Raw genomic sequence first — 22535 nt, forward strand, 5'->3', positions numbered from 1 at the left:
AGGTACTGGAGGTGTGTTAGGAGGAGTAAATTGGTGCAGCTTGCTGGGAATAGGGCTGTTCCATGGTTGTACCTTTTCTTCTTCCATTTCTTGCCCTCCCAAAGACCTAAGCTACAAGTTCTAGATAACCTTCAGAAGAAGAGTGATCTTTCTGCTACAGTGCAATTAAGGGAATATGAAAATCTACAGGGTTGCTAAATCCAAACTGAAAGCTTATTAAAAACTGAGCTTTCTCTTACAATAAATGTTCAGTCTTAGTTCTGTTTGATGAACAGGCAGTTAATTATGTTTCCAGCAAATTTCAAAATGCTTTTTGTCGATGTGCTAAGTTTGATATTTCATAAACTTTCTTCTGTTTTTAGAAAAGTCTACCTGCACTGAGACAATCTTTACTGAACAGTCAGCATTTGGTTTTGCAAGGCCAGCTGTCTCAGCAGTCACTCCAACAGACCAAGCTCTCTGCAGTGATACCTCAGTCTGCCTCGGGAATCTCCTCTGTTGTCACCACTCAGACAATAGGAATAAGGCAACCAAACAACATTTGCACAGTCTCTGTATCAAATACAGTGCAGCCTCCTCAGGTTAAGGTGGTACAGTCAAATCAGAGTTCTCAACTGGTAGGTACTGGAGTGTAAAAGAGGATTTCTTAATGAACTTACAGCAGTTTTCAGTGTCACTTTCATTGCAGCTTGTTTGGGAAATTCTTTTTTGTCTGTGTCGTATTCTGTGATATGTGATAGTACCTCATTTCCTGTCATTTCACATGCTCAACCATTACTTCAGCTAAAATTATTTACATAAATTGAAGGAAGTGCACTCTTGGTCTTTTTGTCTGCTGTAGAGTGGTTGTTGTATGAGCACAGTGGAATTTGAAGGAATTACAAATGTAGAACAGAAAGCTTTCCAAGATTAACAGGCAAGAGTATAATGTTGAGTATGTCATTGGGTATGCTGCTTTGCTTTAAAATGAAATGAACTCTCTCATTTTAAACTCTTCTGCACATAGTTACAAAATCTTGTAGAAGAATAGCTGTGCTGTTGCAGGTATTCTGTTTAGCAGTAATGCCATTCTCTGTTACTCACTGAGCTGTATCTGTGTTGTGCACAGTGGAGGATTAAGTGCTTAGATTCATTAATTTCAGAGGCACTATCAGTAAGGCACAGCCAGGTAGTCACTGAGAGTGTGGTGACTTTATCCTGTCGTTAAACAGCATCTTGTGTGTGTGTTTGCACTTGTAATTAAAAGGTGTTTAGGGTTTTTACAAGGCCTGGAGTTTATACTGGCATCACTGTCCTTTGTGAGTTTGTCTGTGGTTTCTGTGTGAGTAAAGTACTTCACTTAGGTCTCAAAATCATAGACAGAACATGTATCAAGTTGGTAAAATTTAAAAAATTTATATTATCGAGGTGGAGAAATGCAAAAACCTTACATGTGATCTGTCCCTGAGTTTACAGGCTCTATAAAGCAAATATATAATTAGTAATATGTGTGGAAAGAGAATATCTATTTTGCTTTAATTTAAAAGTAGCAGTCTGAAAATACCTGTGCTGTGTCTTGAACCTTACAAACACTTTCTAGTGGTTAAATTATTAACTTTAAAGTAAAATTAATATCATTTAATAGTCCTTTAGTAAGCATAGTTTTAATGTGTAAGAACATCTTGAGTGGTAAGATTTGTGATTCTGGCCTTTGTAATACACACAAGACAGTTGGGTGCTTTTCACCTTAACTTGGCTGCTTCAATGCAGGTGCAGCCACTTGCATTCTTTCTTTTTGTGAGATGTGTCTGGATTGGTGTGTTAATTAGAAAAGTGTCCCTCACACTTTTTGTGGCATCTTTTTGATTAGTCCATGTTTGATGGCTGAGTGGACAATAGCTTTGGTTCTTCTAGGCTGAAGAGTAGCAGCTGGTCATAATTACAGGTGGAAAAATTGCTCCACATTAAGCAAATTTGTGCCTGCAGCTGACAGATTGCTTAGAGGTAGAAGTGTCCATGGCCAGTAAGTCTGGCATTATCTCATGCCACAATCTACTGCCATGTAACATGGCTTTTTCCAGTGCTGTGCAGCCCACCTGAAGTGCTCCTGTGCCCACTGGGCAGGTTTCACCCCACCTTTTGAGAAACATTGGTGTAGGACAGAAATGGATGAGACCACAGGAATTCTTACTGTTGTGATTAGAGTTCTGGTTGGGATAAAGCCAGATTTCTGGGAGAGGCACATTCTGATGTCAATGGATACCCTAAGCAAGCAGTTGTGATGTTATGAGTTGAGATTAACAACATGAGGAGCTTTTCTGACATGCTTGGGTTGTAGGAGGAGCTGGAAGCTGCTCGGGTAGCATTGATCTGATGGGAAGAGAACTTGGTTTTCTGTCTGTGAGGAGGTCACAGGTTGAATTCTCATTTACTGGGTACTTGAAACGACCACTGCATTTTCAAAAGGTCACAAACTGCACAAAGCAAAGCTGTGGTTAACACTATTTCTTTTCTGAAAAAGATACAATATATAAATATATATATAATAGGGAGAAGACATTAAGAATCATAATTTATTTGCTTTAGTGTGAAACTGTCTTTTTATATTTCCTTTAAATTTATCAGCGTTTAGTTAATAGAATCAAGCAGTACTTAACCAGGCACTTAGAGTAGTTCTGTACAGACAAAAGCAGCATCAGACATCAAGAGTTAGTGCATCAGAAAATCTTAGCACAGCAACCCTCAGCTCAGGTGCCAGGCAGACAGCACAGCAGCAGCTCCCTCTCAGCCCAGTGATTGCTGCTGAGCATGGATTTGTTTGCAGTGCCTGTCCCAGTTCCCAGTGCTCCCTGGCTCAGAGCTGCTGCCCATCTTGCCTTGGACTTGTCCAGCACAGGAAGATTGCAGCTGCCTTGCCTGGGGGCAGCCAGCCCTGATGGAAGAACTGGCTGAGCTCCAGCTTTTCCAGGCCTGGAGCTCATTGGAGAGGGTTCCAGCTGGCTCTGCAAACTGTCCAGCTGCAGAAGGGCAAGCTTCTTTTAGACTATGGATCTCTTCATACCAGCCAGTTTACAGCAGTCCATTTTCCCTTAAAATATGAAGGGGCAACATGTTAGCTGTTCTTCCTTTGTCTGCTCTGTTTCTCAGAGGTGCCAGCTGTGGTGATGCTTTCTCCAGTTACCTTGCAGTGTGGAAATCCTGTGTGCACTGCCAGCATGCAGCAGAGCTTGCACAAAGGCTTTGAAATGTACAGTGCTAACAGAGACTTTTAATCTGTTTTGTAGAGTGCTGGAATCGTGTTCCAAACTATGAAGAGCAATGCTTTATAAAGCTAGATTGTTCCCTTTTCTTTATGTAGAAGTAGCACTATCTTAGGCTAATATTTTATTGATGAGACACTTGTGAGATAAGCCAGCAATAATTTTTTTAAATTGCTCTAAGGACAATGTTCAAAGTTTGTCTAAATTGCCATTCTTAGAGCTCACGTGCTCTGTGTTGCCCTGTGTATACAGACATTGCCTGTCTTGTTTCGGGTATTGCAGCAGGTAAAATTTGTAAATTCTGAAACTGAGTAAGAGAGATGTTCTTTATTACACTTGTTGAGGTTCTAAGTGGATTGATGGGTAGTGGAGATGGATGAGCACTTTGTGTTGTGTTGGCACTGTCTGCATTATAAGGAGAAAATACTCCTGGAAGTTAAACCCAAATATTAAACTTGAGTGATAAAAACACCCAGTAAGAAAATCAGTGATCCATCTTAATTAAAACAAATTTAATTATATACAAAGCTGTATAAAGATTGATGCAGGTCAAGGATTAGGAGGGATGTATGGAATACATCTGCCCCATTTCTGCTGCTCTGCTAGGGCACAGTGTCCCTGGGCAGGCTCTGCCACATTCTCAGTTACATTAGAGCAAGATTTCAAACATTTCTTGGCACTTTCCCTGCACTCTCACAGTGGTTGGGGTCTCTCAGAGTTGAGATAGAGTAATGGAATTTGGAAACAAGATGCAGCAGCATTATGTAAGAATTATATTCTATGGGGGTGTTCCACTTAGCTTTTTAATTCTCCACTGAAGCTTTTCTGGCATCACTCTTCTGTTCATGAATGACTGTAATTTGTACACATTTTAGTGAAATTTGAGGAAATCATTGTCTTTCTGTCTTGTTTTCAAGGCAGCTTAGAAATGGAAGAGTAATAGATGGCTGTTTGGATAAAAAGAGTATTTTCTATTAATTGACTAATAAAGATCTAGCCACTGATGTGGAATTTGGGTGCAGTAAAATAGAAATAAAAATGGATGTTGAGCAGTAGATATCTGGGATCCATTATCAGGAACAAAGCCTGTACTTGACAAATTGCATGCCTATTTGAAACACAGCCTAGTGCTTTTCTGAGTTATCATGGACTTGATTTTCAGAATTTTGTGGGCTGTACATTAATATTAGGAGAATATTGTCACTGATTGCTGTTTGGAAACCAATAGCAAAAGACCAGGCTTGAAAGCAAAGATTAAAAGAAAAGCTTAAGAGAATTGAACACACAGAACTTGTTCAAACACTGATTGTAAGGGAGAATAAAAGGGAAAATTCCTTATTTGGAACAGACCAAGATGGTAAAAATATGAATAACAGGATATAATTAAATGAAGTAGGATTTAGGTAGGATATAAGGCAAAATATCCTTAAAGTAAGAGAGAATATTAGGTGGTAGATCAGGCTGCTGGGGACAGTGATGAAAAAGCCATAATTGAACCCACTCAAAAGTAACCATTTGACCATTGTAGGAAGAATTGTGTAATAAATTGAGGAGCAGGTGGGACAAGTGATGTCATGGCTTCTGTTTCATTGTTCTTCATTTCTTTGTTGAGAGCCTGTACTCAATGGAATAGTGTTGTTGTCATATTAACATTAAAATGGTCAATTTTTTTTTATTTGGGAGGAAAAATAATTTCTTATGTAGATTTTGAGGTACCATTGAAAAACTGTAGCTGCTACTGCAGCATGATAAGCAATGGTAAATATGAATTCTAGGCCCATAAAAGCATGAACATTGTAAGTTAATGCTGCCAGATTACATGATAGCTGAGGTTTGATATGACATTTATCTTCAGGAGTGAGTAGACTGATAAATCACAAGTGGCATAGCCACAAGTGAGTTAGCAAGTGTTTACTCATGAGTGAAGATAAATGTCATATCAGACCACAGTCATTCTGAGTTTTATGTGTTTATGCATGTCTTGTTTCTTCCTTCCACATTATTTTTTTTAACGTAATTGAGAAAAAAAAAGCTTGGTAAAGGATATATTTTTCAAATCTATTTTTGTTTTTCATTCTTTGCTGTTGTTTACTGTGTTTTTGTCTTTATTGCAGTACTTGATAGGTTTAAGCTTTTGGTTCAGATGCTTTTGCTGCAGAGGGTGATTGCTGTGAATTGAGCCAGGCTGGTTTTCAGCCCTTGTCAATAAAGGTTGGAACCTTGTGCATCTGCCCTGGTCCAGGAGATTTGCAAAATCCTTGTCCTCAGAAACTTTAGCAATGAATTCTAATTTTACTGTCCTAAAGGAATTTTCCTTTCAGTGGTTGGTAGGTAGTGGCTCTCATGTAATTTTGTCTCTCTTGTGCAGGCATGAGAAAGACTGATAACTCCTGTTCTCTTGCTGCTTCTGTACATTGATGTGCTTTGGCTGGATTCTTTCTCAGTCTGTATTTGTTGGCTTTGCTGTTGATTATTGCTCTGTGTTCATCTCTGTAATTTGTTCTCTGTCCTGCAATAACTTAAACAGTAGAAGATGTCATGGAATGATCATCACCTTTGGAGATTAGGAGCAGAGAGAACCATTCCTTTATTCTCACAGAGTTACCAAATCTATGCTTTTTGAAGAAAACCCTTAGGGGAAAAAAAGAATATTTCAGCTGTCACCTTTTTGCTGTTCTGGTTATCAGTGGTGTGATTGCTGTATATCCTTTTTGGTCTTCATGAGCCTGCTACCTTACCTTATGGAAAAAATCCCTTTTTTCACCTGTGAAAATGCAGTCAGCTTTAGCAAAGGGCAGAGTAGTGTCTGCAGTGTTCTGGAGGTGAGAGGAGGAGCTGCTCTGGCACAGCAGACAGATGGTGAATCAAAGTGAGTGTGGTGAGTGGAGAGAGTGACAAGGGGAGAAGAGCAAAGATGAAATAAAAAGAAGGAGAATACTTTTTATTGTGAGAAATGTACATCTTAGTTTGCAAGAAAAATGTCATTTTCTAGAAGAAAAATGTAGTTAACTGTTCACACATTGCACTTGGAGAAGCAATGCCATGGCTTTGCTGCTTTGGTGTTTCCCTTGAAGAGCTCTAGAGTGCAGCAGCCTAGGACATGATTCTTCAACTTTGACAGACAAATTGAAGAGGAATAACTAGTATATGAGAGTACTTGCTCATAATTTTGCCATTTTCCTAATTCTATCAAATCCAGGCAATGACTAAATCACATTCTGTCTTATGTATTTTCTGTGCCTTTGTTTTCTGTTGTTGTGCTTGCTGTCTCCAGAGGTGTACATAATTAAAATGCTTCCCTTTCTAGGGGAGGTGGAATGATGGACAGTTCCTGTATGCTCTGAAGACTTTTGTATTCTGTCTCTTTACCTTTTGTGAGTCAGCACTATAATAAAATCAGGGATGTTGTGTTTATGGGCACAATGTGAAAGGTTTGAAAAGACTCCTGGAGGTGGCTTGTGCAGCCTCCTGCTCACACACTGGGATGTGACCCTTGTGGCCAGTCATGGTTTGAGTGCCCTCGAGAAGAAATTGCACAGCCCTCTTGGGGCAGCCTGTTCAGAGCTTGCCCACCCTCATGGTCATTTTTTTTCTTCTATTATATTGGAATCTCCTGTATTCCAGCATGTATCTTTAGTGCTGCATCCTTCTGCTCTGCACATCTGGGGCAGTCTGGCTCTGTCCTCTCCTCACCTTCCCAAAGGTGCTTCCAGCAGCAGTGAGATCTTTTCTGAGGGCAGGAATAATGTCCCTGCTAACCTCTGTGTCCTGAAATCTGTGTCTGCTCTCTCAGTCTGGTCAGTGCTTTCACTGATCTGTGGCATCCAGCTTTGATTCAGAGTATGGAGAGAGAACCTGACCTGGGCTACACCTGTTGTGCCTGGTTTTAGTCTGTGAGAAGTATAAAATCATTTCAGTTAATCATCTCCCAGACCAGCTTGCTGGTACACTTGTTCATTGTTTACAACTCTGCGGTCAAGCTAAGGACTTAATAGTAATTTGGGAAAACAGACAAGAAGATTAGAACAGTTTGAATTATCTTAATTGATGAAGTGTGGCTTAGGTAGTTACAAATTTTAATGCAGGATCCTCTGATTCATTGATTTTTACTGTGTCCCTAGTTTGCCAGCAAAGAAATTACATTCTCTGCTTTACAATTAGTAAATTGCTAATTTTAATTCCTTAATGACCTCCAGATCTGGAGATTGCGTGTTTCCTAAAACTCCAGTATAGAAGCTGGGATTTAGTGTCAGGTGCTCTGGTGCAGTTGTTCTTTTGAGAGAGTTTTGAGAGAAACCAGCCTGTTGCTGGCTGGTTTCTTTATGGAGTTTAAGATGATGATTTTGGTCTCTGCCCCTCAGAAAAGTTTGTTTCTCAATAATTTTCTGCACTTTCAGTGTTTGCACATACACTGAAGTTCTAGTACAGTACTTGCCAAAAGACAGTTTGTGGAATGTATTGGATAGTAAAGAAAACATTGCCATTTATGTCATCTTAAATAGTTAAATATTGTCCTGTTTTTAGTGGTGTCAGTGGCTCAGTTTGTAGGGTATTCAAATGAAAATATTAATTGAGAGAAAAAGAGCTTGGTTCTGAACTGTAGAAGTTGCCTCAGAGAGAGAAAAAAAAAATGCACTTGCAGAAGATTTCTGTAATGCCAAATAGTAATTCTGTCCAGAGGTCCCACACATCCCCTTTGTGGCCTGGCTTCTGGTCCATTAAGGCGCAGCAGCTTTTCTTCACTATTCTCTACAAACTGATCCAATAAATTATTGTAAAAGTGGCATAATTCTCCTTTTCCCTACCAATGTATGTTTTCTTAACATGAACTATTCTGTCTTTTTACCAAAACCACACTTGTTCATGTTTCCTGTGCATCAAAATGCAGTTCAACTTTTTTTCTGTTATTTTCACTGATCAACTTTGTTTCTTTCCTGGTTTTAAGCATGGTAGCTGCTTTATTTTTTCCCCTCTGAATGTGACTGTTCACTCTCTGTCCTGACCAAGTAAATTTTATCTATTTGCACCATTTCTGTGCTCAGTACAAATGCTCAATTTTCCTGCAGTGTCCATAGTTGAAGCTGAATCCTTAATCTTTTTTCCCTTTTCTCTTTCTGCAGGGTGATTATTGCTAATACTTCTACATCCACAGGTTTATTATAACTTTTCTCTGTATTTTAGGATGTACAAAATGCAGTTTTGTAACTTCAGAATGGCCCAATTTGTTTTTTCTCCAGAATTCATCAGAGATCCCTCATGACTCTTGTCCTGTTGCTGTTGATTAAACATGACCCTTGCACGTGTTTTCTTTTTGATTTGATTTGTTTATGAGTCAAATTTTACGTTTCTAACCCAGGCTTAGTTTTAAGGAAGAACTTCAGAACCTGAATTAGTAGTAAGTGAAACCTTGAGAATATCAAATTAACATTTAAAAGATTCATAGTATATGATCACCACAAAACTTGGTTTGCTATCTTATGTATATCTGACTTTGGAACCCATAATATTTTATAATTTATTTTTAGTATGTTTTCTTTAAAAAGTGTAGATATTTAGTGCAAGGCCTGATGTTTGTAGGTGGATATCAATACAATTATTGCAGCATTTTCTTCTACAAAACTGCTTTTCTTCCTAGTGAAATGTCTAAAAACAAAAATCTGAATTTTAATATTAACATTACAAGTTTACAATATATTTATAGTGAAGGTTGTGAGGTATGACATCTGTATATTATTGAATTTTTTTAAAGCATAATGGCAAAATAGGTATATACACACACACACAACCACATGCTTTACATGAATGTGACTTTTGTCAGCAGCTGGTTGTGCTTGTAGAGATCCATGTGCTTATCTTGGTGATGACAGGTATCAGTGTATTTTCCTTGTGTGTGTTTGTGTATAAGGAGTATAATACAAGTATACTTTTCTTTAATAATAGCAGATTATCCAGTCAACATCTGCTCAAACTGTGAAACGAGCCCCTGCTTGCCAGACTACCCAGATTAGGATGCCAGTGGTAATAACTCAGACCATTAGACCACAAGGTATGGGTTTCAATGTTTTAGTGAGATTGTTACCTTTGTATGAATTTTGTTGTCATTACAAACGAGTAGCATGGAAAAATGTACAGTGTTGACATTGGCAACATTGTTGACATTTGTTTTTACTTAAGCTGGCTGAAAAGTGCATGTTTTCATGTGCAGTTTCAAGGTGTTTTGGGCCAACACAGTGAAATGTTTTGAAACAACCTTAGGACTAAACTCTGATGTTTAGCTCCTCACTTACCAGTTTTTCATTGAAAGTTCTAAACCAGGTCAGGAACTTGGCTCTCACTGTCCTAAACTGCAACTCTGGGCCAAAAAAAAAATTCTTCGTTTTCCTGAAGCCTAGGTGATGCCTCAATTTAATCATCCTACTTCTCATTCATAGTCCTGAAGCAGAACATGGTAATTCCCATCTCTGCAGCTCAGAGGTCAAGGTGGGAGCCCTAGAGAAATTTCTCAACCTCAGGTTGGTTTTCTCTGACCCCTGTCAGTATGTTTAGTTTTTGGTGGGGTCAGAGATTGGCTGCAGCAGCCTGACATGCCATGATGAGCCACAGCATGTGGTTTGTGCACACCTTCCTCATCTGTGTGCACAGGTGGGTTCGTGTCTGGCTGACACTTCCCACTTCCTAAGAGGATTCTTGAAGCCTCCTTGCTTCCTAATAAATACCCATTTGTTCCTTTCTAGCCCTGAATCCCTTAGGCTTGGGTTTGATTTTTCCTGAATACGTGTGAGAGTTTCTTTCTGGATGTGGGCATTTACAGATTGAGGGTTTCTAATGGAATACAGAGCTTGTCATCTTCAGGTGCTGAATCAGGACTCAGACTAGTTCAAATGCACATAAAAGCTATTGCTGCCTTCTTGACTTCATTGCTTGGTTGTTTCTATTCTCCTTGGGAAAAAAAGCATCAAAAATGTTTAACAGCAGTTGATGTTTCACTTGCTCTGCTCTCCTAGGGGAATCCAAAGGTTGAATGGACACAAAGACCAAGCTGTCACTGTAACCCTGTAGGCTGTTAGGAAGGAATACAGTTACCATAAAATGTGTTTGTTTGATAGCACTGATACTCATGTCCTGAGTTTATAACATGTCCATGCATCTTGTAGCATGAGCCTTCACTTCTGACTAATGTGTTTGAGAGTGAAGGCAGATTTCATTTCTTTGCTTGTTCAGTCTCCAGGTTGTGAATGTCAACAGTGTACTGAGAATTTCACTGCATGATACTGGCATCTGTCTTTTAAACAGCAGGTTCAGAATATGAGTTTATTCTAGATAGCCCTTGATCAGCCAGTGCAATGCAACCTAACTGGCACTTTGTCTTATGGCAGATGGTTTTATAAAAGCCAATTTATGCAAGGTCCCACTTTCTGGTGAGCTTACTCAAATTCACAGGTTTGGTTAAGCCCTCCAGTATATGGTTTTTATTATTTACACAGACAAAACAAACAAGAATAGGCATTTAGAAAACATCCCAGTATAAAACCACTCATCCTGCAGCCCAGGGAGCAGGCTGCCTGTGTGCTAGCAGCACTGCCAAGAGTACATCATTGTGATATATTGTTAAAACCTTTTACTGTAAACTGTGTAATGATATTTTATACTGACCCAGGTATTCCTGCAGAAGGAGCCAATATACTGGAATAGGACCTCACTCAATAAAAATTGTGGTAGCATAATTTTGTGGAGGATAGTTACCTCAGAGCTGAGCTGACCTCCACACAGTGCTACATTTTCCTCCTTGACAGGAGTGAATCTCCAGGTGTAGTGTATCTGCAGTACATCCATGTGAACAGACTGTAATGCTTCTTAAAGCAGTAGTTGAGATAAAACTGGCATGCTTTAAGGACCTTTATATAAATAAAATTACTTCCACACCACTGGAAGTAACACCATTGTTAGTGCATGAAAAATTCACACTCCTTTACCAAAACACTACCAGGATAATAATTAAGTGAATTCCATCTTAGGGATTGGATAGAGGAATTGAGCCAAATAATAAAATAATTAACTAGAATATTTGTTGCAGCTATTTAACCAGTGCTGAAATACAGCTAGGAATTTATAAGCTCCTAAATTTGGGCTTATTTTTCTAGATTGTGCTAATTAAAATTTGAAGCAAGGATGCAGTGGTGAAAGACTCTGTATGTCATTACCAATCCCATGAAATGTCTAGGCCCACAGGTGATTTTAATTTTCAACTATGTTCTGCCCATAATAAAAATGGATGTTTTAGTCATATTTTATGTCTAACCCTTAGTCATGCACAGTTGTAATTTATTTAAACCAGAAAACTCAAATGTCATCCCAATTCTTACATTCACTTTGCTTGATCCATTGAGTGGAATTACATGGGGTGAATGTGAGACTTAATTCTTCTATATTCATATGGATATACATGTTTTGGGGGTATTTTTTGATCAAAAGTACAAAACAAAGCATTGATTCCAAAGAAGTATATTAATTCTGAAGGAATGCTATTGTTACTTTAAATTTGCCATTGCAATAATGTTCAAGGTTAACACATTTTTAATCTTCTAGATCTTAATTGTACAAAGCAGAAATCTGCTCATTTTTTATTATAGTATTTTTTCTTTCCTTCCTTCCAGTTCTCTGAGTACAAACCCATTCCATTAGTTCATCTGAAATAGATAAATGAATTGCCTGGTCTGTGAACTAATGCTGTCTGTGACATCTCATGGACCTTGAATGTTCTGATGACAAAATATTTTTATTCCCCAGGCTTGAGCCTGAACTCCTAAATCTGGTTTTGTATTTGCTAATGTTGAGAGTCCACATTACAGTTTATTTATACAGATGGAGAGCTTAACAAACACTATGAAATTATTTTCTCTTTAAGATCATATGTTGGAGTTGGTGAAGACTTCAAAATTACAAAAAAAAAAGTGATGCAGGACTCAGTCAAAGCTAGCAGCTTTGTGTTAGCCAAGAAATGTTCTTAAAAGGATTTATTAGGATAGTTGTGTTTCAGATTTTTACTATTCATGAAATAAAAATCCTGTAACTGTGCTGAGGTCCTTACCATGCCATTTATGTGCAACCGAGTCCCTGGGGTGCAGGAACAGCCTTCACATCTTCTCCAGGTCTCAAAAGTCTGTAATGCTCAATAAAATGGATTGACACACAAGAGAGAGGTGAGATCTTTTAAATCAAGTAGATTGAGTGATTTTGATGTGCCAAAACACAGGTGGGATGTAAGGAAACCCACAATGTAAGCCAGGTAAATGTGCTTGGGCACTCAGGGAGGGCCTGCTCCAAGTTCCATGGCAGGGAGGAATTTAGCTCTCTCTAATTTACTGAATGTCCACCACACTTTGGCTCACTTAGAAAGCCCTGTTTTACTTGTACCTCAAGACTTGTAAAGTCTAGATGCAGACATGAATTATTTTTGAGTCATTGTTTTGAAGATGAGAAAGCAAAAGGAAACCTTTATGGGGGGTGTATGTCAAATTTGGTAATAGTGTTTTTTCTTTTATAAGAATGCAAAACACTTTAAAATACATGCAGTATTTACAATTCTGAAATATATGTTTTTCACTGCAATAAATGACAATTATTATATAGAAAATGTAAAAGGCATAGCTAATACCTTGAGTAACTCTGACTTTTTGTATTTCTATTAAGAACATTTCAAATTTGCCTTCTTTATTCTGCACAGTTTATCCAGAAAAGTGGTTTACTGGCAATTGCAAACACACTTATAGCCATTATAAATATTATAGCTGTTCATGGCCAATGGGTTTTGATTTTGGAATCTTCACTGTTCTATAAATATTGAACAAAATGTAATGTTAATATAAATTTTGTATTTTAAATTGTTCTTCTTCAGCATATAGTCTTTAAAAATAATAACTTCCTTTGTTTGCAATTTACAGACAGTTAAATTTAGTTCCTGGACAGAAGGTTCTTTGATGTAAATTGTCTAAGACAGCTCATAATAACATTGCTTGGTGTTTTTCAGGCACAGTAGGGAAGGCACCAACAATACAAGCCAGTAAAAGTCCTGGGGGCTTTGGTGTTCAGGTCTCTGCAAATCAGAAAAACAAGCTGAATGACCCTGGAGGTGGTTCTTTCAGGTAAAAAAAGCAAAAATAATAATAAAAAAATGCAGCGTGGTGGTTGGGGGGGATCTGAAGTATAAAGCAGAATTTAGAATTGGTGTAACACCAGAGGGCAGTCTTTTACAATAATTCCTGTCTTTTTTTCCCGGGATTGGATGGCAATTTTCATACTTAATTCTATTTTTAAAGAAGAAAGAGGATCATTACATATCTTGAGGATTTTTCTCTGAATGCACATTTTACCATTTCACAAAAACATAAATTCTGTGGATTATAATAAAACTTGAGCTGAATGGATTTACGTGCAGGAGGATCTAAAAGAATCTGTGGTTGGTGTTTTGCATTGGGTTCTGCTGCTCCTGTGGAATGTGTGTGGCTGGGAAGGGGCTGGGTGTGAGGACAGGGCTGTGTGGAGCAGGGACACTCCTGGGGCCAGGGGGGATCCCTGAGCAGGGAATTGCTGCTCCTGGCTTTAGAGGGAACAATGGGCTGTGTCTGAGCTCCTGTGCTTCCCCAGCTCATGGGGCCCTGTAGGAATCAGGAGCTGCAAAAAGGTTCAGCACAGTACCAGGGATGCACTGAGCAGCTCTGCCACACTCCAGCCTTCTATTTATATATATTTGGGATATTTTTACTTTTGGCAGCGAAAAGCAAATCTGATGTCTACTGAATTTTGCTCTCGCTAACATCATTTTAGTTGTGTTAAAATATTTTCTTTCTTCATTGAATGACAAAATATTCCTAGGTTTTAATTTTCATCTTCTGGGGTTCTTATGTTGCTCTGACATCATCAAATCACTAATTAATTTTCAGGCTTATGCTTTTGCAGGTGAAATAAAAGAGAATTTGTAGCTCTTTGAAATATCTCTGCTTTGAGGCATGTCAGTATTGTAACTAATAGTGGTAGTACTTAGTATTAATCTGGAAGCAAAATCATTCAATTTTTTATTTTCCAATGCTTTTGACTCCCACTGAGTATTTAAATGAATTAAAATGTCTGTTGGGTTCAATTGTACTGTCTTAATAAGTATTTTTTATGTTTGTAAGCAACATGAGCATTTATTCTTCGTTAGTATTGCTTTCAATTTTACATACACCAAAAGGGACAGCATTTTTTTAGCTGGATGTTGTAAACTGTGCCAGGATTGATTCTTGCATTCACTTAGTTTATACATAGAATATATTAGGTTAGCTGGAATTGTTAATTTTCCCTTGGGGAGAAGCAAATGCTCAAGGCACTGATTGATAAATCAATAAATCTTTAGTGAGTTTGGTAAATAAGCTGTCAAGGGTGTATGTCATTTTTCCTCTAGAGAACAAATTTTAGTCAGAATGAATGTGTTTGTTTCCTTACATTGTTTTCTCCTTCAAAATAGTAAGACACAAAGCTGCATTTAAATAAGTCCATAAAATTGCAAGGATTTATTAAACAGCAGCAAAGATCAAGCTTTTTCCTGATATCTTAACAAAGAATTCAGTTGTTTGCATATTTGCATTTCAACCCCTAACCTCTCCTGAGGACAAATAGATGTCTGACTATTAAGCCTAAAGGCACAGAGCTGGAAATCTGTATTAATCCTCTGAATGCTGACTAGTTTTCCTCAACATTCCCAGCGTGTGTGAAGAATGTGTTTTTAGCCAGAAGGCAAACTGGCATCTAAAGCAAAGCAAGAATTTTGAAAAATAGTTGTGTTATGTATAAATTTATTTTGCCCTTAGTGTTTTATTATTGCATATTTGTTTCATTATTTTACATTCTGCTTTCTTTAAAATAACTTATTTGAACTTTTCACTTTTGGGAGCGAAGTGTTGGTCACTAGAAACAGAAATTTGAAATTCATTGTTCTTTGGTTTTTTTTTTTCCTTTTTTCTATTCTGAACTGTAGCAGATACAAGATGGAATTACATTAAAGATCTAGCAATTAAGAAATTTGCAGATTGCAGCCGTGCCTTTAAGGGCAGCATTTATTACTGAACTGTGAGACTGCTCACATGAATTCACTGTTTGTTACAGTAGCTGTTCTGTGATGCAGAGTTCTCAACCCCAGAGTTCTGCAAGGTGAAGTTGTGCTTGTGAAATTTTAGGTCACTTTTTTGGTATTAAATTTATTATCACTGTATTTTTCAGAGAGAATTCCATACAACCCCAGTAAGTTGACTTTTCAACTCTGTTAATACCTAAGGACAGAAATTTGGGTTTCCTTCTTGGTAATACTTCTGTTTGTTTTACAAGCAGAGGTCTAGATTTGGGTTTGTATCATAACAGGCCAACTTGAGGTTTCTGGTGCTGAGAGAAGCAAAAATGCCTCTGAAGGGTGCCAGGGAGCTCTGTGAGTGCCCCCAGCTGCTCCCTCAGAGTTCAGTGGCAGCAGCTCCTGCAGCCTCCCGAGGGATACTCACCTTGGTTCAGGTGGTGCCCATTGCAGGGAAGCAGTGGAACCATTTGTTCTGATGCTGAGATGGAATCTCTTCAGCTGGGAGGTCCAGCTTTGGATCAGGGCCTGGTCCCTGTGTGCTCTGTGCTCCTCCAAGGATGGAGGTGGCTCTTTGTCCTCTTGTGTGATCCCAGCCCTTCCTAACTCTGCAGGGCCAGAAGGGAGCAGATCCGTGCCTTGGTGTGTGGGATGATGCTGCGGTTTGGGTGCTCCTTCCTTTTCACAGAAACCTTTCCCTTTCTGAAGTGGAATTTCTGAGTTGAATCTCACCTGGAACCTGGCAGTGTCAGGTTTTATACAGCCAGTGTGATGGGATTTGTTTTCAGGGACAGTTCTGAGATCATTTGAAGCTGATCTTAGTATCTGTGTTTTATTCTGCTGTCTGACTCCATTTTGAGGTGGACTCTATGTGGAAATAAAAAATCTCTTATCAGACCTCCTTTGCATAGCCAAAAAAATCTTTTGTCTAGTGTTTTATTTTCATTTTTAAAAATAAAAGCTTAGCAACATAAGCAAAGCAGCTCGCCCTTTAAGTGGTAGAACACTAATGTGGTTGTTAAATGGATAACTTCAAAGTTTTCATCTCAAAATGGTATGTGAAAAAACCTTGCCCTTGAGGTTTTTGTTTTTTCAAATGAATATTTCAAGCTATAAGGGGATTGTGTTTTTTTCCATGTATTTCAAAATAAAGAAAAATGCTGATCATAAATGTGGTCTGTTCTGTCAGCCCTTTTGCTTATCAGAGAGAAGATTCTGCACAGAGAGTGAATTGTGTGGCAAAGCAGTATTAGGGAGACATTTCCAGTTATACCATGAATGTCAGAATAAACATGCTAATTGATGTGTAAATGGAATCTATGCCATTATAAAATATAATACAGCAGTGGCTGTTCCAGTAATTTCTAGTCACCATTTATATGCCATGTATTGTTGTTAATCTCTGATTGTGTGGTCCATGGGATCTGTGGGATGTTGGGACTTTGTCCTAATGACACAGAATTCCCTTGTAGGAAGAGGAGTCAATGGTCTGATGTTGTCTTGATTACTTTGTGCATTCTTCTGGCTTATTGGGGATCAATTCAGTGTGGCAGTTGGGGACAGCAGTGGCTCAAGCCTGACAAAGTGCATGAGAAAGGAAAACTGCAATCATGCAGTTAAGGTTTTTCATAAAGAAAATGCCACCAGGTTTTTATCATGACTTGTCTTAGTTTAAACAAAATCGTTGGAACCTTTCACAGATAACTGTACAAATACTTTGGGTTTTCCTGCTTATTTTCAGATAAGATGTTTTTTTGGCAGTTGCATGAGTCTTTATAATGAGGGAAAAGGAGAAGGAAGATTTTTACAAGAGGTTGAATATAGGAGGAAGAACTGGACTCTTGGATTATTAGAAGATACAGTTTGTGTTTGGAGGGAGTTTGAGAACTCATGCTGTCTTGTTGGAATGTTAGATTCATCCTATGAGACTCAGAATTTAGTTCAGTACAAACCAGAAATATTTACTGAAACAGTAGAATTAGGGCAGGTGTAGTAATATATGCCAAGAAATATGAAATTGTTAAATACTGTGCTCTGATAAAAAAGGAAAGATAGACATTAATCATCAATCTGGATCACCACTGGATGGCATCTTTGTTCCACAGAATAACTTCTGAAAACTCACTTATCTGAGCTTAAAAGTTCACTTTTATAGGAAAGTGTTCAGCAGGAAGTGCAACTCTGTATATAAATGTGTGTTTCAGTATCCAAACATTTTTTCATTATGAGGTTCCTTGAAGTAAGAAGGAATATATGGATAGGGTTCTTCCTGTCAGAGAAAATTGTAGTCCCAGCTGTGATTAATACATTTCTTATTTGTCGTATTCTTACGTAATACTGAAAAAAAAAAAAAGGATGTACTTGCAGACTGTAGCTTGCAAGTGTAAGATGGAAGAAAATTATTCTCTTCAGGAGTTCAGTAATAGTCTTTGTAAGTGCTATTGCATTGGTTTTGATAATTGCATTGAAATCTAATGTGTCCAAAATATTTGTCTGGTTTTATTTCAGAAATACTTATTTATAATGTGGTCACAGATCTGTACACTGAATAAAAACTGGAGTAGCTGAACTGCTAAGCAGAAGGAAGGTAGAGATCGGTGGTATTTTCTTCAGCTATGAAATGAAAGGGGAGAGAAGTGTAGACCTCAGAGAAAAGTTATGTTCTAGAAGTCAAGAGTGCTGTTTTGAATTTTTTTAATGTATGATTGCTTGAAGGAAATCAAAGGACCTTTGTCCTGGCAACCTGATAGGGAAATACAGGATTGAGACTCTTGCTGGCCAGAGAGCTGCAGGCTGAGGGACAGGACTGGGAACATCTGCCCAGCTGTGGGAGCTGCTGGCTGAGGGAGGGACAGCACTGGGAACATCTGCCCAGCTGTGGGAGCTGCTGGCTGAGGGATGGACAGCACAGGGAACATATGCCCAGCTGTGGGAGCTCTGCTGAGGGAGGGACAGCACTGGGAACATCTGCCCAGCTGTGGGAGCTCTGCTGGCTGAGGGATGGCAGCACTGGGAACATCTGCCCAGCTGTGGGAGCTCTGCTGAGGGAGGAACAGCACTGGGAACATCTGCCCAGCTGTGGGAGCTCTGCTGGCTGAGGGAGGAACAGCACTGGGAACATCTGCCCAGCTGTGGGAGCTCTGCTGAGGGACAGCACAGCAGGCCTGTGTGGGGCAGCCCTGGGAATCTCTGGGTTTGTTTTTACCCAGCTCCTCTGTTGTTCAGGCTTGTCCCCTGGCACCCAGACCCGCAGCAGGGTGAGGGCCCACGGGATGTCACCGCTGCACTGGTGGTTTGGTCACTTTGAGCTTTATTTTGAAATTCTGGGTTCAAACCTGTCTTCCAGAAGCTTCTGTATTAAATAGTTCAGAGTTTGTGTTCTGGGAGCTGCCTTGATAGGAGTTCGGTTTTCCCATGGTTTGAGGTCTGCTGGATTTCGGCCTTGTGGGTCCTCATTGGTGAGGGTGATTCTCATTCCATTTCAAGCATTCAGGTTTTAACCTGACAGAATCTTAATTTCTTTCAGTTTTACCTGTGGTTTTGACTTGTTGAATTACAAACTTTGAGTTGGTCACTGAGTATCTCAGTTGGTGTTGGTTGTGTGATGTGGGCACAGAGCCAGTTCCTCAGCGTGGCCCGGGCTCCACAGGTGATTACTGTGTGTGCACCATGTCAGATGTAAAAGTGATAGGACTGGAGGGATGAGGCACCTCCCTAGGAAGAAAGGCTGATTGAGAGAATTGGGATTTCTCAGCCTGCAGAAGAGGAGGCTCCAGGGTGACCCAGTTGAGGCTTTGCAGCACCTGCAGGGAGCCTGCAGTAAAGATGGAGAGAGACAATTTATGAGGGCATGGAGTGGCAGGAAAAGGGGGAATGGCCCCAAACTATAGGATTGTAGGTTTACATTGGATATTGGGAAGGAATTGTTCCCTGGGAGGATGCTGAGCCTCTGGCACAGGTTGTCCAGAGAAGCTGCCCCTGGATCCCTGGCAGTGCCCAAGGCCAGGTTGGACATTGGGACTTGGAACAGCCTGGGACAGTGGGAGGTGTCCCTGCCATGGCTGGGGTGGCACTGGGTGGGCTTTTCAGTTTCCTTCCAACCAAAACCATCCTATGATGTTGCAACAATGTTCTCAGGAATTTCATTTGAAGACGAGAAATCAAGTGCTTAATTCGCTCCAGCACTCCTGGAAATTAGTAGAAGCTCATTTGTGTAGACTTTTTCTGGAAAGCATTGTACAATATTCAGTTTTCTGCCTCAGATGTTCAGCACATATCTGCAGGTTTACACAAATAAAAGTCCTTTCTTGACTTCTTCCCATAAAAGAAAACAAAACCATTATCTATCAAACGATTGTAGTCTTCCACCAAAATTGGCTGCTGTAGTGCAGGTAACAGGAAAAGTATGGAAGGAGAGGGAGGACCTAGATTATGGATTTCTGGATTTCCCTCCTTTTATTCTCAGACCTTACTTGTAGCTATTGATTTTTACTATGGGCATTAAGCTTGTTATAGTGTCAAAGTATTCTAGAGTGCATAGGACATCAATTATGTAACAATTAAAAAAAATATTTTTGAATTAAGCTTTTGTTTGTTTACTTTATACAGTAATAGGAATATGGACTTGAATGTTCTCATCCATATATGTGTATTCTGAAAATGATATTCTCAAAGGTTGTGTAATCACTCTAGAATATGTTGAAATAGTGTTTGTGTCAATAACAGCTGTGAGGCAGAATGTGCTAAATCCGGGTGGCTGTTTCACAGCTCTGAGTCATACCTCAGACAGGTAGGAGGTAAAGATGCTTGGGAAATACAGGTATGGAAACTCAAGTTTGTTTGTACTTTCTCAAGCTGTTAAAAAGGATGTTGCAAGGCAAAAAATGGCCTGGAGTTGCCATCATCTTCTCAAATGCAGCTCATTTTCCTAAAACTTGTTGACACACCTGATGTTTGTGTGTTGCCAGAGAAATGACCAGCACGTGCTCCAGACACACTTGGAGGCCAGGCTCACCTGTGAGCTCAGCATGGCCAAAGAATCTGCCCTGACTGTTGCTGAAAATGCTTTGATGCCTGTTTTAGTAGGAACTTGTGAAACAGTGCAGCATGAAAAATTCATGGGTTTGCTTTTAATTTCTGTTATTTATGTTACCATTTTATGCCTAGTTTTCTTTATATAGAGAAAATCGCAATGTTCAGTTGTTAGCTTCCTGATCAGCCTGGTTTCACTGATATCACTGACTCAGATGAAGACACCTCTGTCACATCTTCTGTTACCAGTCAGATTGTCCTGCTTCTGATGTTTTCTGATATGGCCAGAGAAATAATGATTGTTTCTGAAGATATTCTGTGAAAATGGAGACACCAGTGGTTGTGTCTCAGTTGGCCCACCCACTGGGCATGTGGCATGATGATTCCTTCTGCAGAAGCAGATGATGCAAAAACTGAATATATTCCATGCAGAATTTGGTTTTATATGTTTGGTTTTTTTATTGCAGAGATGATGATGACATCAATGATGTTGCCTCTATGGCTGGTGTTAACCTTAATGAAGAAAGTGCCCGAATTATGGCCACCAACTCTGACTTGGTTGGATCCCAGATGCAGTCCTGTAAAGATGAACCCTTTCTTGCTGCTATACCTCTCCATAAACGCATACTTGAAACGGGTGAGAAGCACCTCCTTTCCTTCTGGGAGTGTTTCCTTCAGTGCTGAGGTTCTGAGGAACAGGATATGCTTAGCACTTAAGATGGTTTTTTAAGCATTTGATTCCATGATTTTGTATTTCTAAACTTTCAAGGTTTTTGTGATAAAAGGAACTTACCTCAAGTTGGAAATAAAATAGCATGCTGGTGCTTTTAAACTTCATGCTTTTCCCATGTTTTTCATATCCAAGGATCTCAAGCTCTTTGCAAACATTAATTATTTCTCACAATCCTCCTTCATGTTTTACACATGAGAAGACTGAAACAGAGAGGTAAAGTAAGTAGTACAGGTCACAGAGGACACCTGTGAATAACATTTAACAGAATGCTTAAGTTTCCTGACAAGATTTTCTTTCTCCATACAAACCAGTTATTCAATTCTTAACACCTGCATCTATTTAAGTTCATAGTGATTTTCTTATGGTATGTTTTCAAAAGGCTGTGTTTGTTTATCATGGCAAAAAGGTATGTTTATTTATTCTGCCATTTGAAAGTGGAAGTTAATAACTTTAGTAGAATAACTTTCAAAATCAGTGATGTTTTAAGGTTAGGAAATATAGAATGTATTTTATATGACATGCTTTATTAACATACACTATGTGTTCTGGTACTTAAATGTATATTTTCAGCTTAATTTTCATAATGTTTTCAGTGCCATCAGTGTCTCAACATACTAAGCTCTGGTTATTTAGGGATGTAAATTGTATCTCTTTCAGATCTATGCTTACATCACAAATTTTTAGGGATCTAGTTCTCAGAGTTTTAAAGACAAGACCAAAATCTTGTTGCAAATCAGCGCTGTCAGGTTTTTTTCAGTCGTGTGATTTCTTCTGAAATGCTGTTTGTGTTTATGTTCATTGAAGTAATGGGAACCTTTTTATATTGCAGTTGCAGGCAAGTTCTTCATTGACTTATTGTCAGACTTCACTCTTGTACTTTACAAAATGCATTTTAAGTTCCCCTTCAGAGAAAGGATGGTATTGCTGGCTGTGAGGATGGCTGGGAAGCAAGTCCTGCCTTTTGGGACTGCCTCAGCACCACCTGGGACTGCAGCCAGCAAGGTCCTCACAAAATGTGCCTCAGAAACTGTTGGCAGGGATGCTCACACAATGGTTGATACAGGTGTAATAAAGGAAAAGGCAACAGACATAAAACTGTTAGAAAGAATGGGAAATCAGTAATGAATTTGCCACATCAGCCTTAATGAGCTGTCTGGCTGTAACAATTTCTGCACAACATGGAGTTGTAATTACAAGTGCAGGACTTACAGGAATCTGTACATACTTTAAGAGCCACAGAACCCATCACACTATTCATCACTGCCTTTTGGGGTTTGCTTCTCTGAGGAACAAATCCCTATGGCTGTTTTTGAAGCTTTATTGGCTTTGATAATTGAAATGAAACTTTCAAAGCTTTTAAAAGCAGCTGCAGGGATTTACTTCTCAAAAGCAGTGAATCCAGAAGAGAGGCCACTCCTAGTGATCTCCTGCA

General features: G+C 39.1%; 1 protein-coding gene across 1 annotated transcript in view; it reads left to right on the top strand.

Annotated features, from left to right (window-relative positions):
• Nucleotides 1-22535, top strand: part of LOC102068829 (transcription initiation factor TFIID subunit 4) — a 152731-nt gene that overhangs the window by 22943 nt on the left and 107253 nt on the right. Inside the window, exons 7-10 of the mRNA XM_074551063.1 lie at nt 363-617; nt 9180-9285; nt 13267-13381; nt 20838-21007. Coding sequence (XP_074407164.1) covers nt 363-617; nt 9180-9285; nt 13267-13381; nt 20838-21007 — 646 coding nt within the window. The remainder of the gene's footprint in view (nt 1-362; nt 618-9179; nt 9286-13266; nt 13382-20837; nt 21008-22535) is intronic.

This window comes from Zonotrichia albicollis, chromosome 13 (genome assembly GCF_047830755.1).
Source record: "Zonotrichia albicollis isolate bZonAlb1 chromosome 13, bZonAlb1.hap1, whole genome shotgun sequence".
Lineage (NCBI taxonomy): Eukaryota > Metazoa > Chordata > Aves > Passeriformes > Passerellidae > Zonotrichia > Zonotrichia albicollis.